Genomic DNA, 23,835 nt, shown 5'->3' with positions numbered 1-23,835 from the left:
AAACACAAAATGCCGGTGTGGCCCACTTTTTGGGCCAATGTGGGCAAGTTTGATGAGTTACTTCACCATCCGGCTAGTAGTTTTGACCAGTGTTGCTAAATAAATATTCTTTTAAAATGCACAATTTGCATCACATTTGATCAAAAGATTCCCCCTCGGGTACTATCAAAACAGTGTCACAAAAGGAATAAATAGCCATTTGCAACGGTGCGCCACTTTTTCATTGATGCCTGAGACAATTGTATGGCCGAGTCCGGCCATGCCTTCCCCCTACCAAACATCAATTTTGGCTTCCTTTGGACAGATTTGCTTAGCTCTCTACCTAAGAGGGACTGTGAATGGGTTCACACTGCCCCACCAGTGTATGTCTCTTTGGGTTTGTGGGGCCTGTTCAGCCTAATTTATTGAATTTTTATAACGCGCCAAGTACCATACCTGAGTTCGGTTTCTAAGCACGGAACCCGGGATTCGAACCTCTGTTGCTTCCAAGGCCAGCGCGTTGCCCCTGTGCTATCCTTCGTTCACAATTGTCTGTATATGGGAATATTTTGAATCTGCGTGCAGATCAGGGGAACATGGGTCAAGGCTGTGCCGGAGTCAGTGCTTGTCAGCCCAGAGGTCTGGAGGTTAGGGGTAAGGGAGAGATCCAACAGCCACATGCCCTTAGTGTAGAGACTACTAATGGGCATAGGTACAGTTTCAACTGAATGTCACCCTACAGGATACAGGACACTATAGTGGACACTATAAGTGAGTTTATGGAGCTGTCACTAAGGCTTTGACCTTCCAGACCCAGGGTCCATTTGAATAATATCTCTGTTTTATAAGGCACGTTATGCCGGATTCCTCCCACTTGTAATAAATACAGGATATTATATTCGTAGTCGATTTTTCAACCCCAGAAGAATGAAGGGCTCGGTTTACCCTGCCAAAGTTAGAACCTGTGACAGCAAGTAGCACACCCAGTTCTGCTGCAAGCGCTGAACCTACTGAGCTGTTTTGACCAAACCTGTTTAATGATGACAAAAACCTGGCTCACCTATGTGATTCGCACTCTGGGCGGAGAAGTGCTTGAATGAATCAAAATAAACCAATAACAATCAAACACAGAGCTAATGTTTGTGGTCAATTCTAAAACATTGGTAGCTGTTCTTGTGATCAAACAGAGATAATCTGACAGGGTTGCATTGTGGCTTTAATTATGAATTGAAGGACTTTGTGGTGAGTGTTGTCCAGAAAGTAGATCCGATGAATGAGATGGCCCTGCCGTTAGATCACTGTCTGCTAATCAGTGGGATCTTTAGAAGGAAAATAGCCTGATGCCATGGATGCGTGGTGAAGGAAAACTATAGCACGGGTAGTATAGCTCAGTGGCAACGCGCTCGTCTTGGAAGTTCGAATCCCAGGTCCGCGCTTAGAAACCATAACATTTTAAAGAACAAAGTAGGGAACGTAGGAGAGGAGATGCAAGTGGTCTATATTACTGAAACATTCTCCTCAGACAATTTGACACTTCATGGAGTTTAGCCACTGGGTCCATAAAGTGCGTAGATGGATCCCTGTGTGAAAATAGTGTCCTACAGTGATGGCAGGAAAACGGATGTTAGTGATTCAAAAGTGGCCACTAACTAAGGCAAGGACTGACACTTACTCCATCACGTGAAACTGTGTCAAAGCCCTAAACATTTCGCGATTCCTGGAGTTTCATGTTAAGGTCCCTGAAGAAGAGCGAAATGGATGCAAGCGATGACTCATGACTTGATGTGAATTACACATATCTAATGTCACTAAACATCCAGTGGTCCAAAGGAGGATGCAGGTGCAATCTGATCTTGCATAATGCATGCACACGTGTCTTGAAGATGGGAATGAATGCACAGTTTCTGCGGCTCAAGGGAGTCCTAACAGATGCTAGATGGGGCATGAACCTGGCGAGAAAACTCACTCCGTTCGAGAAACATATGGCGGAAGGGGACCCTGAGAGGGTTAGGATTTCTACTATTTCTATCGAGCTCTTAGGCCGGCAGCCCCTATACCGGAACCAAGGGCTATAATCCAGCGTGGAAAGGCTTGGGGAGGAAGGTGACGGATGATCTTTGTGGATCTTTGTGGAGCCACGTGTGAATCAATAAGAAGGGTCACCATCTTTGCCCAGCATAAGATGAATGCTTTCAAGCCGCTTCATAGGTGGCAGCTCCCCCCGGCGTGACTGCCCGTATCCATCCAGGGGTAGGCCGGCACTGCTGGAGGGGTTGTGGAGCATTGGGCACATATTGGTATGTATGGTGGTCGTACCCGAAGGCCCAGATGTATTGCTGCAAGGTCCTATCATGGGTAAGGGACCTAGAGGGGATCAAAAGGCCATTGACCCCCCCCTTTTGGTCTTCTTCGGACTGAAGGAGGAGGGAGAGGGAAATAGGGGCATTCATCACATGCTCCAGGGTCTCCTGTTGGCATCTCGAGTGGCGCTGGCTATTACCTGGAAGAGTCCCGAGATGCCAAGCAGGAGTGAATGGATAATGGGGGCCAGACACTTATATGAGATGGAGAAACTCAACGAAATAGTGAACGAAAGGGGCACCGAAGTGCAACAAGAGTTGCTTTCATTCACCTCTCAGTATGGGTCTGGGAACGAGCGGTGGCTGGTAAGGGAGAGAGTGGGGGGAAATGTAGTGTTAAACGAGCAAGGAGATGCAGATGACCCGTGTAACTTATAAACTCATTCCTTGGAATATTCCCTGATGGTGGTATAGGGAGGGTTCCCAGCAGCCGGTGTGTCATTTGACGTGAGGTGGGGGTGGGGGAAGGGGGAGTTTAAAAAAAAAGGGTACATTGGAACTGATTTGCTTTGAGAAGCTGTATTTACATATTTACATGTTCGGTTCCACTTTTCGTGGTTAAAGGATGGGATTTGTTGATTGTTATTCGATGACAGTGTGTGGCCATGTATGTATAAGCAATAAAATACCACTACCATGCGTAAAAAGTGTATTTGCAAGTCACCTCAGAGTTCCATGAGATTAGAAAGGAACTCGGCCTTCAGCCTTGCTCCTCTATTGGGTCACAGAACTCCTCAGTGACTTGCAATATCTATATAATGTACAGTAAGGAGTACTTTATCCCATATATCCATTTTTTTTAAAAAAAGATAATGATAATAAAAGTCTTGTAAACACGATAAAGGCAATAACTGGAGGGTTCTAAAGTGATGTTTGAAGCAGTGATGGATAGCCACAGTTATGTGTGTCTGAAGAGTGTGAAGTTTGTGAGCCAATGTCCGGCAAGATGGATATTATCCTTTCTTGATTTAACTTTGATTACTGCATTTCCTGAAAATAGAAATGGGAAGTCAGGTGCTCAGTCTTGACCATGTTGCAAAAATGAAAGCTATCCCTATCATGCCATTAGAGTGAGCTGAAGTTACCGAAGGAATCATGCAGAAAATGATAAAGTGAAGGCCGTCATCTTGAGGTGTGGACATAATAGCCTGATTGCAAGTCATCCTGGTAGCCAGAATAATAGAATCTTAAATTTGGTTATGGCACCCCAAAACTGGACCAGAGGCGCAGGATTATGTGAAATCATGTTGCATCTGTTGGCAAGCAAAACATGCCAAGGCAAACCCACCCAGACGTCTGATGCTCCCACCAGCGTCCAAAGACCATTGACTTTGAGTATCATTAGGCTTGTTTTGTGACTACATGTCCAAGCAGAATACAATTATATTGGTGGCGGAGGATCTGTTTTCAAAGATGCTAGCGTCCTGGTCAATGTTTTATAGCGCAATTCCTCCAGAAGGATGCTTATCATTTTTATGTGAGTGGAACAAGGACCAAGCCACATCAAACATTTTGAGAGCAGGAAGTGATTTCTTGAAAATAGAGCTATGGTGCTCCTTGTCATTCAAAACCAATCCACTAGACAGACTGAGACAACTTTGAGGACACACGATAACTATGTCGGAGATTTTATTAACACACTTCAAGGCAAATTGACAGAAGTGTTACACTCGATGGCTTCTCCTATGGCAATGTGTTGTATTCTTCAGTTGAGAGTTTTTGTGTTCACACAGGTCACGCAAGAGGTTTGCCTGTGATGGTTCCTCAAAGGTCATTCCCTGAAGCAAATAAAACATGGTGCTGTATTTACAAGCAACCTTATCAAGATATATATATTTTTTTTTAATAGAAAAAGTAATGTAAGAGGTGTGCAGATTTTCATGTTGGCAATAAAGGCGTGGCTTAGTACAAAAAACTTGTATTCCTCGGGCCCAAGAAAAGTTGCAGCCGTGATTTGCTGGGTTGTGGAGTGGTTTAACATTGCTGAGATTTAGAGTGGTTTAACGTTGGTGAGCTGGAAAGGGGTTGAACGTTTCAGGGAGGGAGTGTGGTTAAATGTTGCAGACATAGTGAGTGGTTGAACGTTGCAGGGATGGCGAGTGGATGCAAATGGTTACATGTGATTATAACTAATTAAATTATCGCAAGCCATTGTTCTTTTAGCTGGTTCTGTCAACCGCTCGATATTATCCATAAGCTGTTGTTCGTTGTCAACGTGTCCATCTTCGGAGGTTGAATAGATGTCCACTCTTTCCCCATACTCCAAGTCCTCTTCCTCTAGCTCTGAAGCGCATACCCGTAACGCTGATAAGTCGCTCTCGACATCTTTTTGAGAATCGACCCGTTCCTTGTTTACTTCCTCTTTTTGAGGGGTGAATTTCTCCTTGATGTTATTCCGCCTCACCCGATCACTATTTTGGAGGTTGAACGTACTTGTCATGGGCTTTGGGAGCTTTTTCAGGTACCTCAGGAATGCCTGTGATCCATTAGATTTAGCCTTATTTGTCCCGTGCATGTTTTGGGTTTTTTTCTTTTGCAGTTCCATAGGGCTGTCTAGGGCTGCTGATGTTTTTTGACGTTTCCAAATACAGAATAGGATTTCACAGTTTGTGCCTTCATCCCTGATTGTGATTGGTTATCCGCCTGTATAGTCTACAACTCTTTTGAGATTTCTGTTATCACCATTTGATCTGACTCAACAGTAGTGCTTTTCATGCCATGTCGTTGTGCTGGAGCAGAAATCACAGCCCTCAGTGGAGAGGACCCCCCCCGAGCTACCTCTTGTTGGTCCATACCAATATCCTCGATGTTATGGTCTTGAGGGGTCCTGCCAGCCAGTCTGTGCACTTTTTGAGCCTTGGCCGACATAATCCCTTCCTCCAAGGCAGTTGCCATTCCAGGTACTGTTCCGCTGCCTTGTTGGGACATCTTTCGAGGTGCAATAGATTTCTCCTGGTTAGATCTCATCCATTTCATAGATTCCTGAATTGCGTCCAGCATTATATTTTTATTAGATTCTTTGCCTCGCGCCAAATTATAGGGTCTTCCTTGCCATTGGGCTGATAGTTCTGCCTCTTTATCCAGCCTCACATGTATGGCTGCTGCAAAGGACAGATATGTTATGTTGGTGTGCATCATTGCAAATAATGTCGCTTGATCATTTGTAGTATCATTCATTGCTTCAAACAGTTTCATAAAAGGGTTTAGAGCAATTGTTAGTGCTGACATTATATTAGATTGAAGCTCCCACATTGCGGCCTCAGACAGTTGTTACACACCTAAGTCGAGGTTCTCCTTCTCTGCGTCTATCCTTGGATGGTTAATTAACAAGGGTAATGATGGTTGCACTCACAGAACACAATACCCCCTCTGCACCTCGGTATCCCGCTGGGGTTCTCTAGCCACCATATTTTGTTGTTGAGTTACTAACTCACCCAGCGGGACAGCCGGGGAGCTGTCTTCAAGTGCAGAATCATCATAGAAAGTGTGGCCTTCATTTAGCTTTCTACCGGTCTTGAGTGATAAATTTGACTTTGCAGATGTAAGATTCATTGTGACAGTCTGTTGCCCTTGCTATGCTATCATGGTTTTAATCTCTGCCATATCTCGTGCATGACCGGCCGCCAAGGCCGAGGACTGCGTAGTAAGCATATTTCCAGCCTTATTCAGGGCATGAGGCATACTTGTCTGCTTCTCCCTTTTCCATAAGTGTTAAATCGTTCATATTCAGGCAAATTGGGATGAATCACTAGTTCATCTAAAAATGCACAGTCTTCATCGGTGTATGACAAGTGTTTCACTGCAGGCGATCTCTGCTCAGAGGCTGACTCTATCTGTCCTACTCCAAGGGGTGGCACCCGCTTAGAAGATAGGCTCAATCACGGCACTAGAGTTTCACCCGCTAGCCTGGGGCTAGTCATTATTCCTGCATCTTTATCCTCCATTGGATTTATCCACCTCTGATCCCCACACCCTCTCACAGGGGATATATGGTCCTTAGGGTTCAAGGGAACATCTGGAGTAGCCAGTTCCATATGTTTGTGATGGTTTATAGGCAAGGCGGGAGGTTCCAACCCACTCCCGTTCCACAAACAAGAAGCATCTCAGTGTCTCGCGTATTTAAGTTATTGTGGGCGTGTCCCCTATCAGAGTCAGGAGTAATATTCGGGTCAATAGAATGAGGGGAGCTCACCTCCAGCGTAGTCACCAAGCCCTCTCAAAGTTTTCTGTGGCGACGCGTCATGTACTGGGCCCGCTTGCCGTCATGGATCTCTCCCAGGAAGTTTGACTAAACGCTGCTCTCAGTCAGGGAGAATCAGCGCCTCGGCTCACACATGGCCAGCTTTCAGCCAAGCAGCAAGGCTCCAATATTGATGCAGCTCAGCAGCCGCGGACTGCGGTAGACTGCAAGACTCAGCTGGACTCTGTGGCGCTCCGCACTATGAGGGGGTTTAAGAGTAGGCACACCCTCTTCTCTCCACCAACAGCGTAGACAGACTGCAAGGCAAGCACAAGCGACTGCTGCAGACTGTAAGACTCAGCTGGACTCCGCAGCACTCTGCGCTAGCAAGGTTTAAGAGTAGGCACACCCCCTTCTTTCAACACAACAGCATAGACAGACTGCAAGCACAAGCGACTGCTGCAGACCGCAAGACTCACCTGGACTGGAGTGGTTGAATGTTGGTGGGGAAATGAGTGGTTTAACTGTGCTGGGATGTAAAGTGGTTTAACATTGATGGGATGGAAAGTGGTTGAATGTTACTGAGATCGACAGTGGTTGAATGTAGCTGGGCTGGCAAGTGGTTGAAAGTTCCAGGGATGGTGAGTGGTTAAACATTGCTGAGACTGAGAGTCATTGAGCATTGCTGGAATGATGAATGGTTAAATGTTGCTGGATGGTGAGTGGTTGTACATTGCTGGGATGGCACGTGTTTGAATGTTTAAGGGAAGGCAAGTGGTTGGACGTTGCTCGGATGGCAAGTCCTTGAATGTTGCTGGGATATAGAGTGGTTGAATGTTCCTGGGATGTAGAGTAGTCGAATGTTCCTGGGATATAGAGTAGTCAAATGCTGCTGTAATGTAGAGTAGTCGCATTTGTTCTAGTTATAGGATAGTCGAATTATGCTGCAATTTAGATGTGCTGAATACTGCAGGGATGTAGAGTGGTTGATTGTCACTGAGATGTAGAGTTGATTAAGTTTGCTGAGATGTACAGTGGTGGAATGTTGCTGGGATGCAGAGTGGGTGAACATTGCAGGGATGTAGAGTGGTCGATTGTCACTGAGATGTAGAGTTGATTAATGTTGCTGAGATGTACAGTGGTGGCATGTTGCTGGGATGCAGAGTGGGTGAAGATTGCAAGGATGTAGAGTGGTCGATTGTCACTGAGATGTAGAGTTGATTAATGTTGCTGAGATGTACAGTGGTGGAATGTTGCTGGGATGCAGAGTGGGTGAATTTTGCTGAGATGTAGATTGGATTCATGTTGCTGAGATGTAGAGTTTTGGAATGTTACTGGGATGCAGAGTATTGGCATGTTGCTGGGATGGAGAGTGGGTGAATATTGCTAGGATGTAGAGTGGTCGAATGTTGCTGTGCTGGGATGTAGAGTGGTTGGAATGTTGCTGGGATGCAGAGTGCTAGAATGTTGCTGGGATGCAAAGTGAGTTAATATTGCAGGGATGTAGAGTGGTCGAATGTCGCTAAGATGTAGATTTGATTAATGATGCTGTGATGTAGCGTGTGGACTGTTGCTGGGATGCAGACTGGGTGAATATTGCAGGGATGTAGAGTGGTCGAATGTTGCTGAGATGTAGAATGGTTCAATGTTGGAATGTTACTCTGTTGCAGAGTATTGGAATGTTGCTGGAATGGAGAGTGGGTGAATATTGCAGGGATGTAGAGTGGTCGATTGTCACTGAGATGTAGAGTTGATTAATGTTGCTGAGATGTACAGTGGTGGAATGTTGCTGGGATGCAGAGTGGGTGAATATTGCAGGGATGTAGAGTGGTTGATTGTTACTGAGATGTAGAGTTGATTAATGTTGCTGAGATGTACAGTGGTGGAATGTTGCTGGGATGGAGAGTGGGTGAATATTGCTCGGATGTAGAGTGGTCGAATGTTGCTGGGATGTAGAGTGGTTGGAATGTTGCTGGGATGCAGAGTGCTGGAATGTTGCTGGGATGCAAAGTGAGTTAATATTGCAGGGATGTAGAGTGGTCGAATGTTGCTGAGATGTAGAATGGTTCAATGTTGGAATGTTACTCTGTTGCAGAGTATTGGAATGTTGCTGGAATGGAGAGTGGGTGAATATTGCAGGGATGTAGAGTGGTCGAATGTTGCTGAGATGTAGAGTGGTTTAATGTTGCTAAGATGTAGAGTGGCCGAATGTCACGCCTGCCATAATTCACTATCCACTACACTCCCGTTCTTTCTGTCCACCACTGCATGCACACGCTCCCTTGTGTGCTTGACCTTGTCCACCTGTTCTTTTGCGGACCAGCTCACTACTCATCCTTGAATGATACACTTTCTACCAGCCCGCCTCTGCTTGTGCATTCACACTCTTCCTCTTTCTGCCCGTTTCTAAATGTGTATTCTGCTGTCCACTGTCTGCATGTACATTCATGCTATCACATGTGCACTCCCACTCTCTATGCCTGGCCTTGCATGCTCACTCATGCTCTCACCTATGGGCGATGTCGGGGGTCTGCGACCTGCGGCTCTTCAGATGTTTTGGCCTACAACTCCCATGACCCCTCATTGATTATGGTGGCCAGGGATGATGGAAGTTGTAGTTCAACACATCTGGATAGCCAAAGGTTGCAGGCCTATATCATTGTTCCCATTCTTTCTCTGCCCATCCTTGAATGCTCACGTACGTGTCATGTATGTCCTTCAAGTGTCATTCAAGTGTACTAAAAACTTCTATGATGGTCACCAGGTGTTCTGCGCACGGCTGATGGAGGAGGCCCGCAGCAGGGGCTCCTTCCCCGTGGAGGTAGTGATGGGCATCTTCTCCAACATCTGCTCCATCTACTGCTTCCATCAGCAGTTCCTGCTGCCTGAGCTGGAGAAGCGCATGAAGGAATGGTAAGAGGTTTTGTGGAACTATGTGGCGCCATTGGTAAGAATTATGGGCATGGTGAGGCGAGGGCTTCGATTGAGATTTGTTGAAAGGGTAATAGAAGTATTGGCATGATTGGAGGAACCTGGGCATTAAGAAATAATGAGATGTTCAGATAGTTATGGTCAACTTTGAGCTAGGCATCAAGAGGTGGTGGATGGGCCACAAAATACTGGCCATTATTGGATCACTGTGGGCATCCCCACAATAGTGAGACAGTCTTGTGAGTATAGGCTTCATGGGTGAAGGGCATAGACAGAAGAGGCTATAGACTCCTGGACAGGATTGGGTGAGGTGGCACCAACGAGACGGTTATAGGTTACAAGACTTTAGTAGAAGGTGAAAGGGCAGACTCCAAACACAAAGAGCAAGAGGGCCATTGGGGAGACAGCCACTCCTTTATTCACAGGTAGGTCAAGAAGGGGTCACAAATTCATGAACCGGAAAGAGTAAGGGAATATCACAGCATGTCTTATATAGTCACAGGCTGGGTGGCCAGAAATAGGGCTGCATCAGGGAAGTGTGCTCTCATTCTAACCTCCCCTATGGCAACTTGCAAGTGATGCTTATATGCCAATGACTGACTTTCTTCGGAAAACCTGTGACTGATATTGTGCCTTCACTCCCATCACAAACTACTCAATTGGTGGTTCCGAGTGGTGTGGTAGCCTCCAATTCACATGTCTTTGTACCATTAAACATTACCTTCATTTGCTCCTGTGAGCGATGCGCTCTCTGCACGCTGCTTATGCCTCACCAACAGCCAACCCGTAGTGGCGAGGATTTATCCTGCTGGTACCGCTCTTACCTGCTTATCGGACTGCAGTCCTGCCCCCGGGTCCTGTGGTCTCTGATCAAGTCTGTTCATGTTGGGAGTGCCTGCTCCTACTACTGTATGTAACCTGCCTCCTTCTGCAGGGACAGAAACCCACGGATTGGGGACATCCTCCAGAAGCTGGCGCCATTCCTCAAGATGTACGGCGAGTATGTGAAGAACTTTGACAGGGCCATGGAGCTGGTCAACAGCTGGATGGAACGGTCAACGCAGTTCAAGGTCATCATACACGAGGTTCAGGTGAGACAAAGTCTTAAAATGGAGCAATGCCTTAGACCTGAGGCAGGAATGCCACTGTCATCCGTCGTACTAGCTTTAGTCACCGTGTTTTGTTGCCAGTATTAATGTGGTCTCTTATCTTGTGGTATCTATGGACGCTGTTGATTCGTTATTCTGCCGTAGAACCCCAGAATCCCTCACAGACGCTCTAGTTTCATAAATATGGTTCTTCCTAGAACAAAGTAGATTATCAGCCTGTAAGGATAGCGTAAGGCTGTTCCAGGATGATAGGGCAAGAGAGTATTGCCACTAAAGCACTCCCTTCAGAAGACTCGTCAAAGAGGCTTGTGAGGATCTCTGTTCTCTTCCGCAGATGTTCGAGCTCTACGTGTTCTTCAGTCTGTGTGGAGCTTCCCCTTAGACCCATTGATGGTTTTGTCCTCCAGGATAAGGTTCGATCCCAATCAACCCCCCAACAGAAACTGGGGCTATCAAGTGCTTCATTGCCAAGGTCTGCAATTTACACATTTTCAAGAGGAACCACTAATTAATTCACAAATCATCTCTATATATGGAAAACTACGTTATTAATTTAAAATATTCATCACAATAATGTAATTATAGTAAATAGTTTTTTCTTAAAGTAACAATTCCTGTTTCCATACATTTTATTTATGATGCATCTATTTCCCCATCCGCCTTTCCTTGAAGACCATTTGCGCCTTGTTTTCCAGGGTGTCTATGACTAGCATATGCATCTCAAAAGGAATCGTCAAAGCCATAGTCTTTTGATGGGAATCTGTAGGCCAGTCCTTTAAGTGCAGCTGGTGTATGCCTGTGATGGCTGGTGACTTGACCTCACCATACACCAGGTCAGGCATACATTCGGCTTGTGTGCAGACTTCCTGTAACACAGGCCTAGAACCAGTACCATTGTGGATAGCTGTAGGCAGTCTCTTGAGCCTAATGTGGGAGTGAAAAAGGAGTAATGAACTTCTTGGAATTAGTTTTCCATGTTAGATGGCAATAAACAATGGCACTACGACATCATTCTAGCTGTACAAATAATTACTAAATAAACATCAATCTAATATACATCCTTGTGGCCAAATCAACTAGCCCCCAAACCTGGATGCAAACAGAGGATACTCAAGAATTGTGTTCACACCATCAATAGGCATTTTGGGTTTCAGAATCTACCACGTTCATCTGACTTAAATTCGTTTAGTATTTCCCACCTTAGATTACAATGTGGCAAAGGGTTGTGGATATTTTTGAGAGCATATCTGTGTTCACTGATTTGTTTCCTCACCGCTCTATAAGATGTTCCATTATAGACTTTATCTCACAGACAGATAATGCTTGTGTACGTCAGGCAGTAACTTTGATGGTGTAAATGCTAGGTGAATTGTTTATGCTGGAAAATAATTCACACGTCAACAGGCTGCACGTTTGCTGTATGGGAAGTGGCCCACACTTGGTGGTATCCCCAAAATAGCCACAAGAGAAGACCCCTCCACATCTTTCTTGTGGAGTGAGTCCACCAATAGTTGTTGTAGACTCCACCCTCTTTGAAAGGAAAGGGAAACATTGCTTAACAGTCTTACCTGTACCAAATACAATTCTAATCTTTTTAAGTCATGTGTTAATGTAGTGCAAAGAAGTGTGGGAATCCCTCTACTGAGAACGAACATGGATCAAATACCCTGTTCTATGCAATTTCTTCCACTCAGGAGGTTCTACAACCACGTTTTAGCTCATTGCAACCTTCACAGAGGAACAATAACAATAACTATTTGCATACCAGTCTGGTCCCACACACTTTGACACTCCAGCATCGAAATTCTAGGCAATTCTTCTCTGAACAAGAGTACCATCAGCAACCACAAACACGTGTCTCGGTCTGCCTCCTCACTGAGGTGAAGCTGAGCCTCTCTATGGCACAGTGAGCAAGGGGTCCACGTCTGGATTAACCTGGGTTACTTAGGGTGAAACCCAAGTTTTACAAAATTACAAAGGAGTGTGGGAGCCCCTCTACTGAGAAGGAACATGGGTTAATTACGCTGTTCTGTGGAATTTTCTGTTAATGTATTGGCTATGGTGAGAAAAAGTACTTATATATGCAAGCCTCTCTTGGGTCGCAGCTTTGTCAACTAGCACAACAAAACTATCCTGATTAATGTGCTCAATTCAAATCATATTGTATCAGCCACACACTGTTTCCTCCAGAGAATCATCTCTTTGTAATACAACTGCTTCTGAAAAATAATCACCTTTCTATGTACAAGTGTGTCACAAATAGAGGTAGTGACCATAAAGCAGATATAGTCCAGTGGTTTACGACGATAACTACTAGATTGAAGTAGTGTAGTTCTGTCAGTCTCTGTGTGCTGGAGAATGATTAGCGTTGACCATCATTAAGGGCGATACATATCTCTAGAAAGGCCAATTCAAGGTTACTGCTGGTCATAGTAGCTGTAAAGTAGTTAATTTCATCCTAGTGCCCATAAAGTATTGACCAGCATAATACAAATAAAATCAATACAATCACAAGCAATACACTTAATGAAAACAAACATTGTTCTAAAGAAACTGGCCATTATATATACTGCTGGTCATAGTAAAGGCTAGATTACAATCCCAGTAATTCAGCCATGAATTAAAATTATTCATATCAAACAGTTCACCTACTCAAATAACCAAAATGTCATCAATATACCTTCACTAGCCGCATACATTGCATGGCAGGAATTATTATTTCGATAAATACAATTGCCATCAAAATTATCCATATAAAGTTTGCCAATCTAGGGGCAAAAGCTGCTTCAGTCACTGCACCCCATAATGCAGTCAACATTCATGAGTTGAAGCATACATTCTATGGGCGTTTGACAAGGGTACGATCTGGCATCAAGTGCTGATTTAACCATTTCAAGAGCTCAGCATTCTTGCTTGTTAGGATAGCTATATCGAAGGAAACCAGAATGTCTCTTTCTGGATCAAAATTCAAAGCATCTATAATATGAATTGCATCTCTGCTAAGAGGTTGTTTGCTGAGCAAAGGTTGAAATGTAACAACGTATTTTGATGTGGGCTCAAGACTAAAGCCACAACCTGATACTAATGTTCTACCGGGAGCATAAGTGGCATTTTCTTTAAAGACTGGGGCGCATATTAATGGCAAAGATATGTGCACATTCACATTTCAAAAGGCACATTGTTCCTTATGTAGTTATCTGATAACACTGTCCCTGTGGGCTCATTAGCGGGGCATTTTCATTTAGGTAGGGTCTTATGGTAGACCTTCAATATTCAGGGACAATTTGATCATATTGTGTGGTAGCTGACAACACAATAGCTCCATCTTTATCACCTGCTTATTGATTTCATTCTGGTTCTTTTAAATAAGTGCAAAATGTCCTCTTATCAACTTTTGTGGTGTTGGGTTTTCAATTTGTTAATGATACCTTGTATTTCAAAGGTCAAGGTTTCAGGTGGAACATTTTGATCGGGTGGAAAATATGTGAATCTTGGCCTGTGGTATTAGGTACGCATTGAGGGGCAACTTGTCCAAAGAATACTGCCAAGGAAAGAATGCATCTGAAGTTCAGCTTCAGTATGAGAATGTATTTGAGTTGGAACACCATATCCAAATGGGAAGTTTGGCCATCCAGTAGAGAAATCTCAGTAAGGTTACTGTGAGGAATTCGACCATTCACACAGTAGGTGCGTGCTCACCTGGGCTTTTTTGAAATGTTTAAATAAATGGAATGATGGTATACAAACCTCAGGAAAATGTTCCTATGCTCACAGCACGATGAAAGCATGGACTTGTGTACTCTGGGTGGACACATCCTAAAGGCACAGTCCAACCTGTCATATTTAGTTTGGGTTATGACAGCAGGAGTACACAATGCATCTCCAGAAGGGGGAGGACCAAACCTTCCCCCTGCCATGGTCAGCCTCATTAACTAACAAGGCTCTGTGGATCCGCCCTGCTCCTTTTTTGGGCCCTGTAGCTGGTGGCAGTGTTTATCATATGAATAGGGTGTTCTTCAAAAAGGCCCACATGGGGCCTGACTGCAGAGGTTAACAAAGGAGACAGGAAACCCCAACAACCTTTCATATGCAACTGTGTCAACCTGAAGTCAGCTCCTGCTTTCAATATCTCTGACAGTGAGTGGTCATGTCTGGGACTGTGTGTTAACAGTAGTCTTCCCCACAGGGATACCCCATTCATAAGATATGAGAATGTCGTTTGCAGGGGCCAGAGAGTCTGGTCTTACTGCAGCTTGAAGGGAGACCAGCCACTTTAATCAGGAACCACAGAGATATCCATTAACCAGAGAGACTCTTTGATTCACAACAGACAGGAAGATAGGGAGGCTTAGTATCACATGATTTCACCCCTTTATCTTTCCTGTTGCAAAGCACTCTGGTGGGGACCCCAGAATTAGTTCATTAAGGTAGGCTTATCCTACATCAATCCCTGTGGCCCATGTATCTTTAAAAGAGGGCAGAGCCCCTCTTTTGCTAGATCATCTGAAGACTTCCCTTGAAGTAACAAAGAAGAACTCAACCTTGGACCCCGGCTGAAGGTACAGTCTGTCTTACATCTTCCACTAGTGAAGGAAGGCCAGGATGTCTAAAGAGGGAAGCAAGATCACTCCCCTAAACATCTCCCAGGGAACAGAGGGAGATACTTAATCCAGTGGACTCTCCAGCCACTCCAGAACCAGTACCCAGCCAGCACACAGCATGCCCTGATAGGCACTGCAGCAAGCTTCCTAAGTAGGAAGTGCCAGAAGGTCTCTGAACCCGAAACCAAGGACATGGCAGCCACCTGCAACACACTCGTCAGCTTTGGGCCATCCGCCATTAAAGGACGACACAAGCCCAGTGAAGAAGCTGGGAGAAGGGCCTCGACGAGCAACTACCAGCGTCCACCTTAAAGGCCATTTTTGAGCCAGTAGAGTTCCTCGAGCTTTAACCAACTGCAACGCTGACCGTTGTTACGGTGCAGTCGCATAAAGACATCCGATATGTCTCGACCAGTGCTTCGGAACCATCGACCAGCAGTGAGACAACGATTCCTTACCCCAACCTGCTGTGTAGGCCAGCCTGCAGCCTTTTGTCCAGCTTTGCTCCCCAAACGGTCTTGCCGCCTGATACCCGCAGCTGACTCCCATCTTTAAGTCTGTCACAGAGTTCTGCAAAGTGCACAGAAGCAGACTCGACTCTGTCGAACACCAAGAACACCTACAGCACATGGTACATTGGGCTTTTGTCCCCCTGGTCCTTCCTGGAAGGCCCCTAGAGACATTTTAAAACTCATTTCTCCCTTAGTGCTGAAGCCAAGTAACCCTGAACTATTGTGGTTATTAACCATACCGACTACCCTCCTGTCAGTATCCAGAGTGCATCCCATTTCCTGCTTTGAAACTGTCTGTCCTCTGCATTCCTTTACAGGGTGTGTCGTATTTCGTAGTGTTGCTAGAACTGCCTGTTGTGATAATAATAAAGTAGATATTTTTATACAACCTTGACAGTCCCTTTTATCATTGGGTAATAATTGTATTGTAGCTCGACCTTTCGGAGATAAGCCTGCTGTTCCGTCCATGTTAACAAAATTGGACAAGGAGGCTTACAATTTGCCTGGGTTTCCAATCTGTTCAGATCCCTTCTGGTGTATTAGAGTTGTGGGGCTGATTGATGGTTTAGAAAGCTATATTCATCCATGGACACTGATGCCCCAGAACTTGATTTGTCACTGTACGTATTGTGTGCCTAACTTCGGTAGGCCCTCCATCAGGTTCTGAAGATTGCCAGACAGTAGGAATTCAGCAAGCTGGTGTTCTGGTTGGTTATCATTCATCATCTCCTTTAAACACTGCCGCCTTTTCCCTGATCATTTATGGGTTTATGCAGCCCAGTTTAAACAAAATCATGTTTCTAAATGGGAGCATATTAAGTTCCAATCAGGCACTCGTTATTTAATCCTGTCATCAAAGTCCTTTGATCAAATTAATGGAAGCGTTTTAGGAGATTTGGAGATTTTAGAATTTGAGTTTCGCTAGGAGACTAGTGCTGTAGTCAGGCCTGCCCCAACATATGTAGCTGTAAAGGTTTGCTGGATTAATTAAAGAACCTTATAGACGTGGTGAGGAATTGAAGGAAGGCTTGCTTGAAGATCGCCTCCACATGAATGGTGATCCAGCCAGAACCCGAGAATGTCACTTTCTTTTTCAATTTAATAAAAACACCCAAAAAGAAAAGAGAAGGGCAGAGTGTTTACTTTCCATGCATGGTCCTAAATAGAATGAGGGCCTAATCTTTGCAATGGAAGAAAAATCAGTGAGCTGGTATGCCTTCATCATTACATATTCTCTAACAATGAGAGTTTTTTCCCCAATGAATTAAATAAGAGTCCTCTCTGATAAAGAAGATAATAGAGCAATGATTAGAACATTCCAAGACAAAATTGTAAACCCAAGGCCCACATAAAATCAGGCTTTGATGATTAAGAAGAGAGATACTTTTCGAAAGCGTGGAGCTCAGACTATATTAAGGTAATACCCAAATACATAGAGGTGAAAGCAGAATGACTTGTTGGCACCCAAGAGAATGACATAAGCTGAATGTTACATATAAAAGTCCTGATAAAGAGCCCTATTGGCTGTAACAGAATTGACTGTATCTTGCCAGTTTATTCCAGATCCTTTAAGCACTTGTTAACAAAGTACAATAAAAATGGAATAATTCACTTTATTAAGTGTTGAAAAATTAAGGGGGCAACAGCAGATGATTTAGGTACCACGTGTTTGCTTGTGACTTACCCAATTCGCGCTTGCAATGGGCCAATTTGGACTTTGCTGCGTACATATCCCTCCTTAAATCCTAAACAGTGCAGCCCCTCCTTTCATGGCAGTTAAGCATATTTAGGTTAAGCAACCAATTTATCTTTTCATAGGTTTTAAATAGAATAATTGCTGCCACCCATTGTTCATTTATTTCCAATACAGCCCCACAGCTGATTAAATGGATCTGTTGCATCATTCTGAATATTCAGATTACTGTGAATTGTTCGAATTAGAATTGTCTGAGGGAGAAAAAAACGAAAGTTATTGTGATGAAAATAACTTTCGGTTATGGCTCCCGCGCACATTTCTGGCAACCTGCCCCATCCCTTTACTTACCTTCTGGCAGCAGGCACACTTCGCTGTGTGCCGCCAACAACTCCCTCCCTCTGCAACGCCGGTTCCCTTCACTTATGTGCATGGGAAGCGGCGCTGCCGAGTCCTTATGTTTTCTTTTCTTTTTTGGCAACTTTATTATTTAGGTCGTGGGGGACACCCCTGCAACTCCGGATTTGAATGTACTGAACAAGGGTGCGTGGGACACCCCTGCTCCCTGTTCACTATAATCGCATCGAATGGTAAATTTTATCAACATTTTCGGCTGTTCGAAATTTTCATTCAGCCCGAATTTGATAAAATCTACGAATCAGGGTTTGTTACTCTGACAAAACTGGCTCTTGGTGTTTATTACTCCGACAATCCATGGGTTGTGGCAACTAGACAGTACTAAGACCCAGGGTTGTGTTGCCTAGACTTGGTTGGGTTCCTGCACCGTGTTACCCAGCTATATCTCCCACTTGCATTGTGCATAATTTGCAAAAATCATGGGCTGTATTAGCCCCCCCCACACTAGCCACCTGTTTGTGTTACATTTACTATGCTGTCACTCTGGTTGTGTTACCCATACTATGCTGGGCCCATGGATTATGTCAGCCATACTTCACGGGACCCCAGGATTGAGTTACCCATCATGGGATGGAAGATTAGGTTGTATCATGCATTCTATGCCGGGACATTGGGTTGTAAGAAGAACCTGATCCAGTCAAAACACAGCAGTACTGGAAGAGGGCAAGCGTTTGGCTGGAGGCCGGGTAGGATCTCTCGGGAAGGGCTAGCAATACTTAAGTCTTGGTATACCTACCTATGTGTCTGTGTCATCTGAATTCGGCCGCATGGTCTGTGCCGCTGTCTGACCTTCTTGCTGCTGATTCTTATTCCAGAGCGAGGAGATCTGTGGAAACCTGACCCTGCAACACCACATGCTGGAGCCAGTGCAGAGGATCCCCCGCTATGAGCTGCTCCTCAAGGACTACCTCCAAAAACTGCCCGAAGGCTCCTGCGACAGCCGGGACGCCGAGAGTAAGTGAGCACTTGCGTTCCTTTTCAGTGGGTGAAGGATATTAATATTGGAGCCAATGTAGTGAATTCCCCCCTCTCCCTCCCAGCCATCTTTAGTCATCCTGTATCCCACCTTTGAGGCCGGCCAGAGTCAGAAAGGCTAAGAGCAAAACTGTGGGCAGAGAAACGTGGGGATCTTGGTAAGTCCTGGCTTTGACTGCTGTCCACTGGGGTACCCCAGTCAAAGGCCAACGAATCAGGCTTCTTCTATAATGCTGGATCCGAGTAAGAGCATAGGGTCCTTTCACTGCAAAAGATGCACAGACCAGTCAGGCTAACTAATAAGTGTGTATTAAGACAACATAGAACAAATGGATGTATAAAGGCTGGATGACTGCATTTCCAGGTCAATATAAAATGTGTCGGGGTGGAGTTATATCATTTTTGAGTAGTTAGTAGATCCTCCCCTGCTTAGAGGACAATGGGCCTTAGGGCAGGGGACCGTCTGAGCTTTTGGGGGGGAAAACGTCAGCAAAATGAACATCTTGCATGGCTTCTCGAATGTCTACTTATTTAAATGCATCGTTTGATAAAGGTGCTTATTTTCAGTTACTGACAGGGCGTCTCATTCCTGTGTTAGTTAATGCCCCTTGTTTGAAGTCCGTGATGCAAAACTAACAAGGTTCCAATTGTTTTCCATTGCATAACTGCCCAGCCTCTTTTGTTAGGAGCTACAGGAGCAGAAGATGGGAGGCTTGCTGGTTTGCATATCACCACCGAGCCAATAGGAGCACATGCGACCGGTAAAAGTTAGAAAAGAAGCACTAGTGAACCAGTCTCCAACCCTAGCTCATTTGCAATTGGTGGTAGAGCTGGGCCTGCTTTTCCAGTACTGCACCACAGTAGTAGGCAGGTGAAGACTGTGGTGACAAGAGGAGCAATGGTTGCAGGAAGCTGGGGACACAAGGATGTCCTTTGGAAGGTTGTACCCAGGGACGGTGTGTTCTTCTGGGGGATAACAAGCACGACAACTTCGGCCCAAAGTAAAGTATGTAACCACTTATTTTTGGTGAGGAAATGTTATGCTTGTCTCAAAGATCAGGAAGGATCTGGAAGAGGGAACCCTCCAAGATCCTTCTTGTCTCTCTTCCATGGAACACTATATTTATCACCTCCTGGACACACACTTCCAGACAGCTGCATTCCATTCGCTATTCCACAAGCAAACCTTCATCACTGCATTCACATAACTCGTCATGACAGCATCCATCAAGTACAGACATTGGATGCATCACATCTGACACCTAGACCTGACAGACCATTGCAGAGTCCGTATAGGGCACTACCAATCGGCATCCCACCATTATGCCTTCTCTAACTCTTCGAGAACCCATTCCACTCCTTCTAAAAGGTCCCCGTGAAAATTATAGAAGAAAAGCTTGTCTAGTAGCATCCAATTAAAAACTGGCAAACACCACCAGCATACTTTTAAATGCACTAAACACCCCCCTTTTGGACACTGTCAATGCCCATGCAACTCTAATAGTCTCATTCAACAGAGACAAACCATTGGTACCGTGGTACTCTGAAGAAAAGATCTGTAACCGTCTAGCCATTATTGTCAACTCATTTAAAAAAACTCTTCAAGGCTATCAAACACTTCATTAATCCCCTAAGCATGGGCCGCCAAGCAACAGTCGAATAAGAACATGTAACATCATCAATTACTTTTTCATGGTGAGAAACCTGCGGGCATCCTCACAACTATTCCCCTTGGATCCTCTGCACACGTGGTCGGGGAAAGGCAATCACTTTTGGATCCTGACTCTGGGGGTGGAGAAACAAGGGAGGATCACCTAGGTGTAGGGCTCTTGGGGAATGGGAATGAAGTGTCCTCAGGTGACAAGCAGTATTTCCTCTTTCCATTTCATGATGAACCCTTAGTCCCAGAAGCCTTTGTGGTTTATTGTTACACCATTCCCTTTGGTCAGAATAACTTTAGGAGAAATGGCTAGCCTCGAAGATCAAGAAGGAGGGTGAGCACGAATAAGGGGCCTGCAGGCGAGACATGGTATCCCCTTTTTTCTATTGACAACCAACCTAACCCTTCCCCAACCTTTATGGGTTACTGGAAGTCAGCTTCCCCAATTTTCCTCTTGTGACACTTAAACGTACTGAGACGAGGAAGAGGCAACCGAGAGTGATGAACACTATACCTTTTCACTACTCTAGTACTGGGACGAAGAAGATGCCTGTAGGATGTTGTGAGGGTCAAACATGTCCCCTTAACCATGGTCAGGCACATTCAATTGGAGCACACCTGCAACCGATTAGAAGGTTGCAGCTTTATAAAGGGAGAAGAACAAAGCAACACAGAGAGAAGGAGCAGCTAGAGGGGCAGCAAGAGGAGCAGCAGGAAACTGTGTTTGAAATTAGGTGAACTGTGGGAGGAAACTGCTGTAGTCCGGTCCGCTGTGCAGAGGACACCGATACACTGGGGACTGCAGGCAGAGAGGGTCCCAGGCAGCATGGTGAGGGAGCTGGGGCTCTGTGCAGCGGACTAAGGGCCGGGAAAGGAGATGTGTGGAGAGGCTATCCCTTTCCCTTGCATCAACAGTGCTCGTTCCCCTGTGTGAAGCCGATGACACAGGAGAGTGTGAGGGGCAGGATTTGGACCCATGGAGGCCAGTTGAACTCTTTGTCTCAGACTTTCCTTAGTTTATTTAGGTAGGGAAATCCCACCTTAGTATAGGGCATGTTAGGCCTTGTTCCATCCTGGCATTTAAGCTAGTAAAGTGTTTTGTTTGAATATTGAATTGAATATTGAATATGTTGTCTGTGTCTTGCTTCATAATGCCTTCACATTGTATAAACTGACAACATCAGACAACATACTGGCAACACCAACCCCGTACAAACATCCATTCCATCACTTCTCACAACATACGGATTACCTTCAAAACAATTTCACTGGAAGACATGTACACCATTCCCAGCTCCCTCTACGCATCCTCTTACAACAATGGCATCCCTCGTTAAATCCATGTTAGAAGAGGCCATTGTCCCTCCTTCATGCAATCAATGGCTCACTGACACAAGGCATCTTCCCAGATGCTTTGAACATATTCCAGATCTTTCTGCAGATCGATCAAGAAAAACATTTATGAAGTAGGTAAACTACTGACACACCAGTCCTTTATATGCAGAATCCTAGGAAAACCATTACAATACAGACACAAGACAGAATAGCTAAACAAAACCTATTTAAGAGCAACCAGTCAGGATTCCATCAGAGATGCAACTTGCAAACATCCAACGTCCAGGCCATTGAAGACACAAACCACATTCTGGATAGAGGAGACTTCTGCCAACTGGTCCTACTCAATCGCTTCACTGTGTTTAACAAAATCAACCAAAGAACCCTTCTCAGTATCCTCACCTCACACAGGGCTTTCAATAGATCAGTACTGTACTAGTTCGCCTAGAACCTCACCAAAAGGCTGTAGCTTGTTCAGATGGGCACCAGTCAACCTCATCAATACCCCATCACTTGCAGCATACCCAAATGGTCAAAACTGTGACACATCAACTTTAATCGCAAAAGGAAATCCATTACTCACCAACTTCAACATCAATATTGACCAGTATGTGGACAACACTGAAATATAAATGGGACTATCACCCTCAAATGTCATTCATCACCTCAAACACCACTATTCCGTCAATGAAGCATGGATGTCTAGTGCCTACCTCAGACTGACCCATACTAAAACTGAGTTCATCCTCCTCACTAATGCTACCTTGCAAGCTTACATCCAGATATGGCTAGCAGAAATGCAGCCGGACGGATTCTCACTCATCCTCTCACCTCACAAAAAGTTTCTCTGCTTCACTATTGAGCGCAACCTCTCTTTCAAGACTCCTGTCAACTCTCACTCCTATGCATAATCTTTGTCCCCACCACCCCGTTTTTTTTATTGTGAGAAATCAACATACATGACAATCAATAATCATTAATGATATACGAGAACCAATGTCAAAAAATATACATGGTTCAGGTACCTTTTTTTCATGAAATCCCCATAAAGGCCCACACTGGTGATGTAACTCATTGCATTTATCCCTGGGAGTCCCTAAGACGCCCAGGTCAGGGTGCACCAAACATATTATCTAGTTTGTTTCCCAGAGCAGGTGCCCTTGCTCGGTTCCTTGGGTTAACTCATAGGATGATGCCTGCCTATGTGTTTTTATAAAACTGGACAGTGCTGCGCACATTTAGTAACTAGTGAGCAGAGGGTTGTTCCCGACTGTTCCCCATTGAAATGGTCATCTAGATATAGTTGTTCAGAGTCTCAACAGCGAGGCTATGTTTACCTGGTACGCATGAAAGAAAGTTTGTGCCATATATGGTCATGGCCTTCCTAGGCCTACCCCATGAGAGCAGAGGGCAGCCATGACTAGATCTGGGCAGATGTATAAATGGGTGTCTGGGATTTACTCCTGAATCCACATCATGTGTGCTTCCATGTGAAGAAGTCTGGAAAGGTTTGAATGTGGCGACCATTCCTGATTGGGTGGCTGACAAATCTTTGAATAGTGTAGTGTATCTGATTGGAGGCTGGATATGCAACCAGCCCCCAAGAGCTGCATAAGAATCAGGATATCTGCACCGTAGCAGTGGCAAATGCTGGGTCTCATCTCAAAGCAGCTGGAAGAAGGACTCGCTAAGGAAGACTAAGGTCAGGCTGTGGCACTCTACTCCCCGACTGCGAAGTACTGCTGGAACCTGGGCACTCCAAACCTCACTCCAGAACCAGAAGTAACTACACCAGAGCTCCCTTCCCTTGACTCGGTAGACATAGATAAATAAATAACTTCTGGACTCCAGATCTCATCAAAATAATACTGGTCGTATTACCTTATATTTGAGGCCCTGACTCTCCTGAAACAGACCAGCAATGCATAGTGTCTAAAACCTACAACTGCAAAAGCATCATCTTACCTTCTTTGGAACCATTGGGCTTCCGGATGCACTGCTGTTTCCCCTGAGGGTACACCCTGAACAACGGGAGTAGTTACGCCAGTCCGCAGCAGCTGGTTCACCTCCCCTGGGACCAACA

The 23,835-nt window shown here is 45.0% G+C and overlaps 1 protein-coding gene across 3 annotated transcripts in view; it reads left to right on the top strand.

Moving 5' to 3' along the window:
• FGD1 (FYVE, RhoGEF and PH domain containing 1) overlaps window positions 1-23,835 on the top strand; it is a 481,771-nt gene that overhangs the window by 381,432 nt on the left and 76,504 nt on the right. For all 3 annotated transcript variants that reach the window (XM_069645326.1, XM_069645324.1, XM_069645325.1), the window contains exons 6-8: window positions 9,284-9,432; window positions 10,385-10,541; window positions 18,598-18,736. In XM_069645326.1, the coding sequence (XP_069501427.1) occupies window positions 9,284-9,432; window positions 10,385-10,541; window positions 18,598-18,736 (445 nt within the window). The remainder of the gene's footprint in view (window positions 1-9,283; window positions 9,433-10,384; window positions 10,542-18,597; window positions 18,737-23,835) is intronic.

This window comes from Ambystoma mexicanum, chromosome 2p, assembly GCF_040938575.1.
Source record: "Ambystoma mexicanum isolate Mex_15411 chromosome 2p, UKY_AmexF1_1, whole genome shotgun sequence".
NCBI classification, from domain to species: Eukaryota; Metazoa; Chordata; class Amphibia; order Caudata; family Ambystomatidae; genus Ambystoma; species Ambystoma mexicanum.
This window is presented reverse-complemented; position numbering and strand designations above follow the sequence as displayed.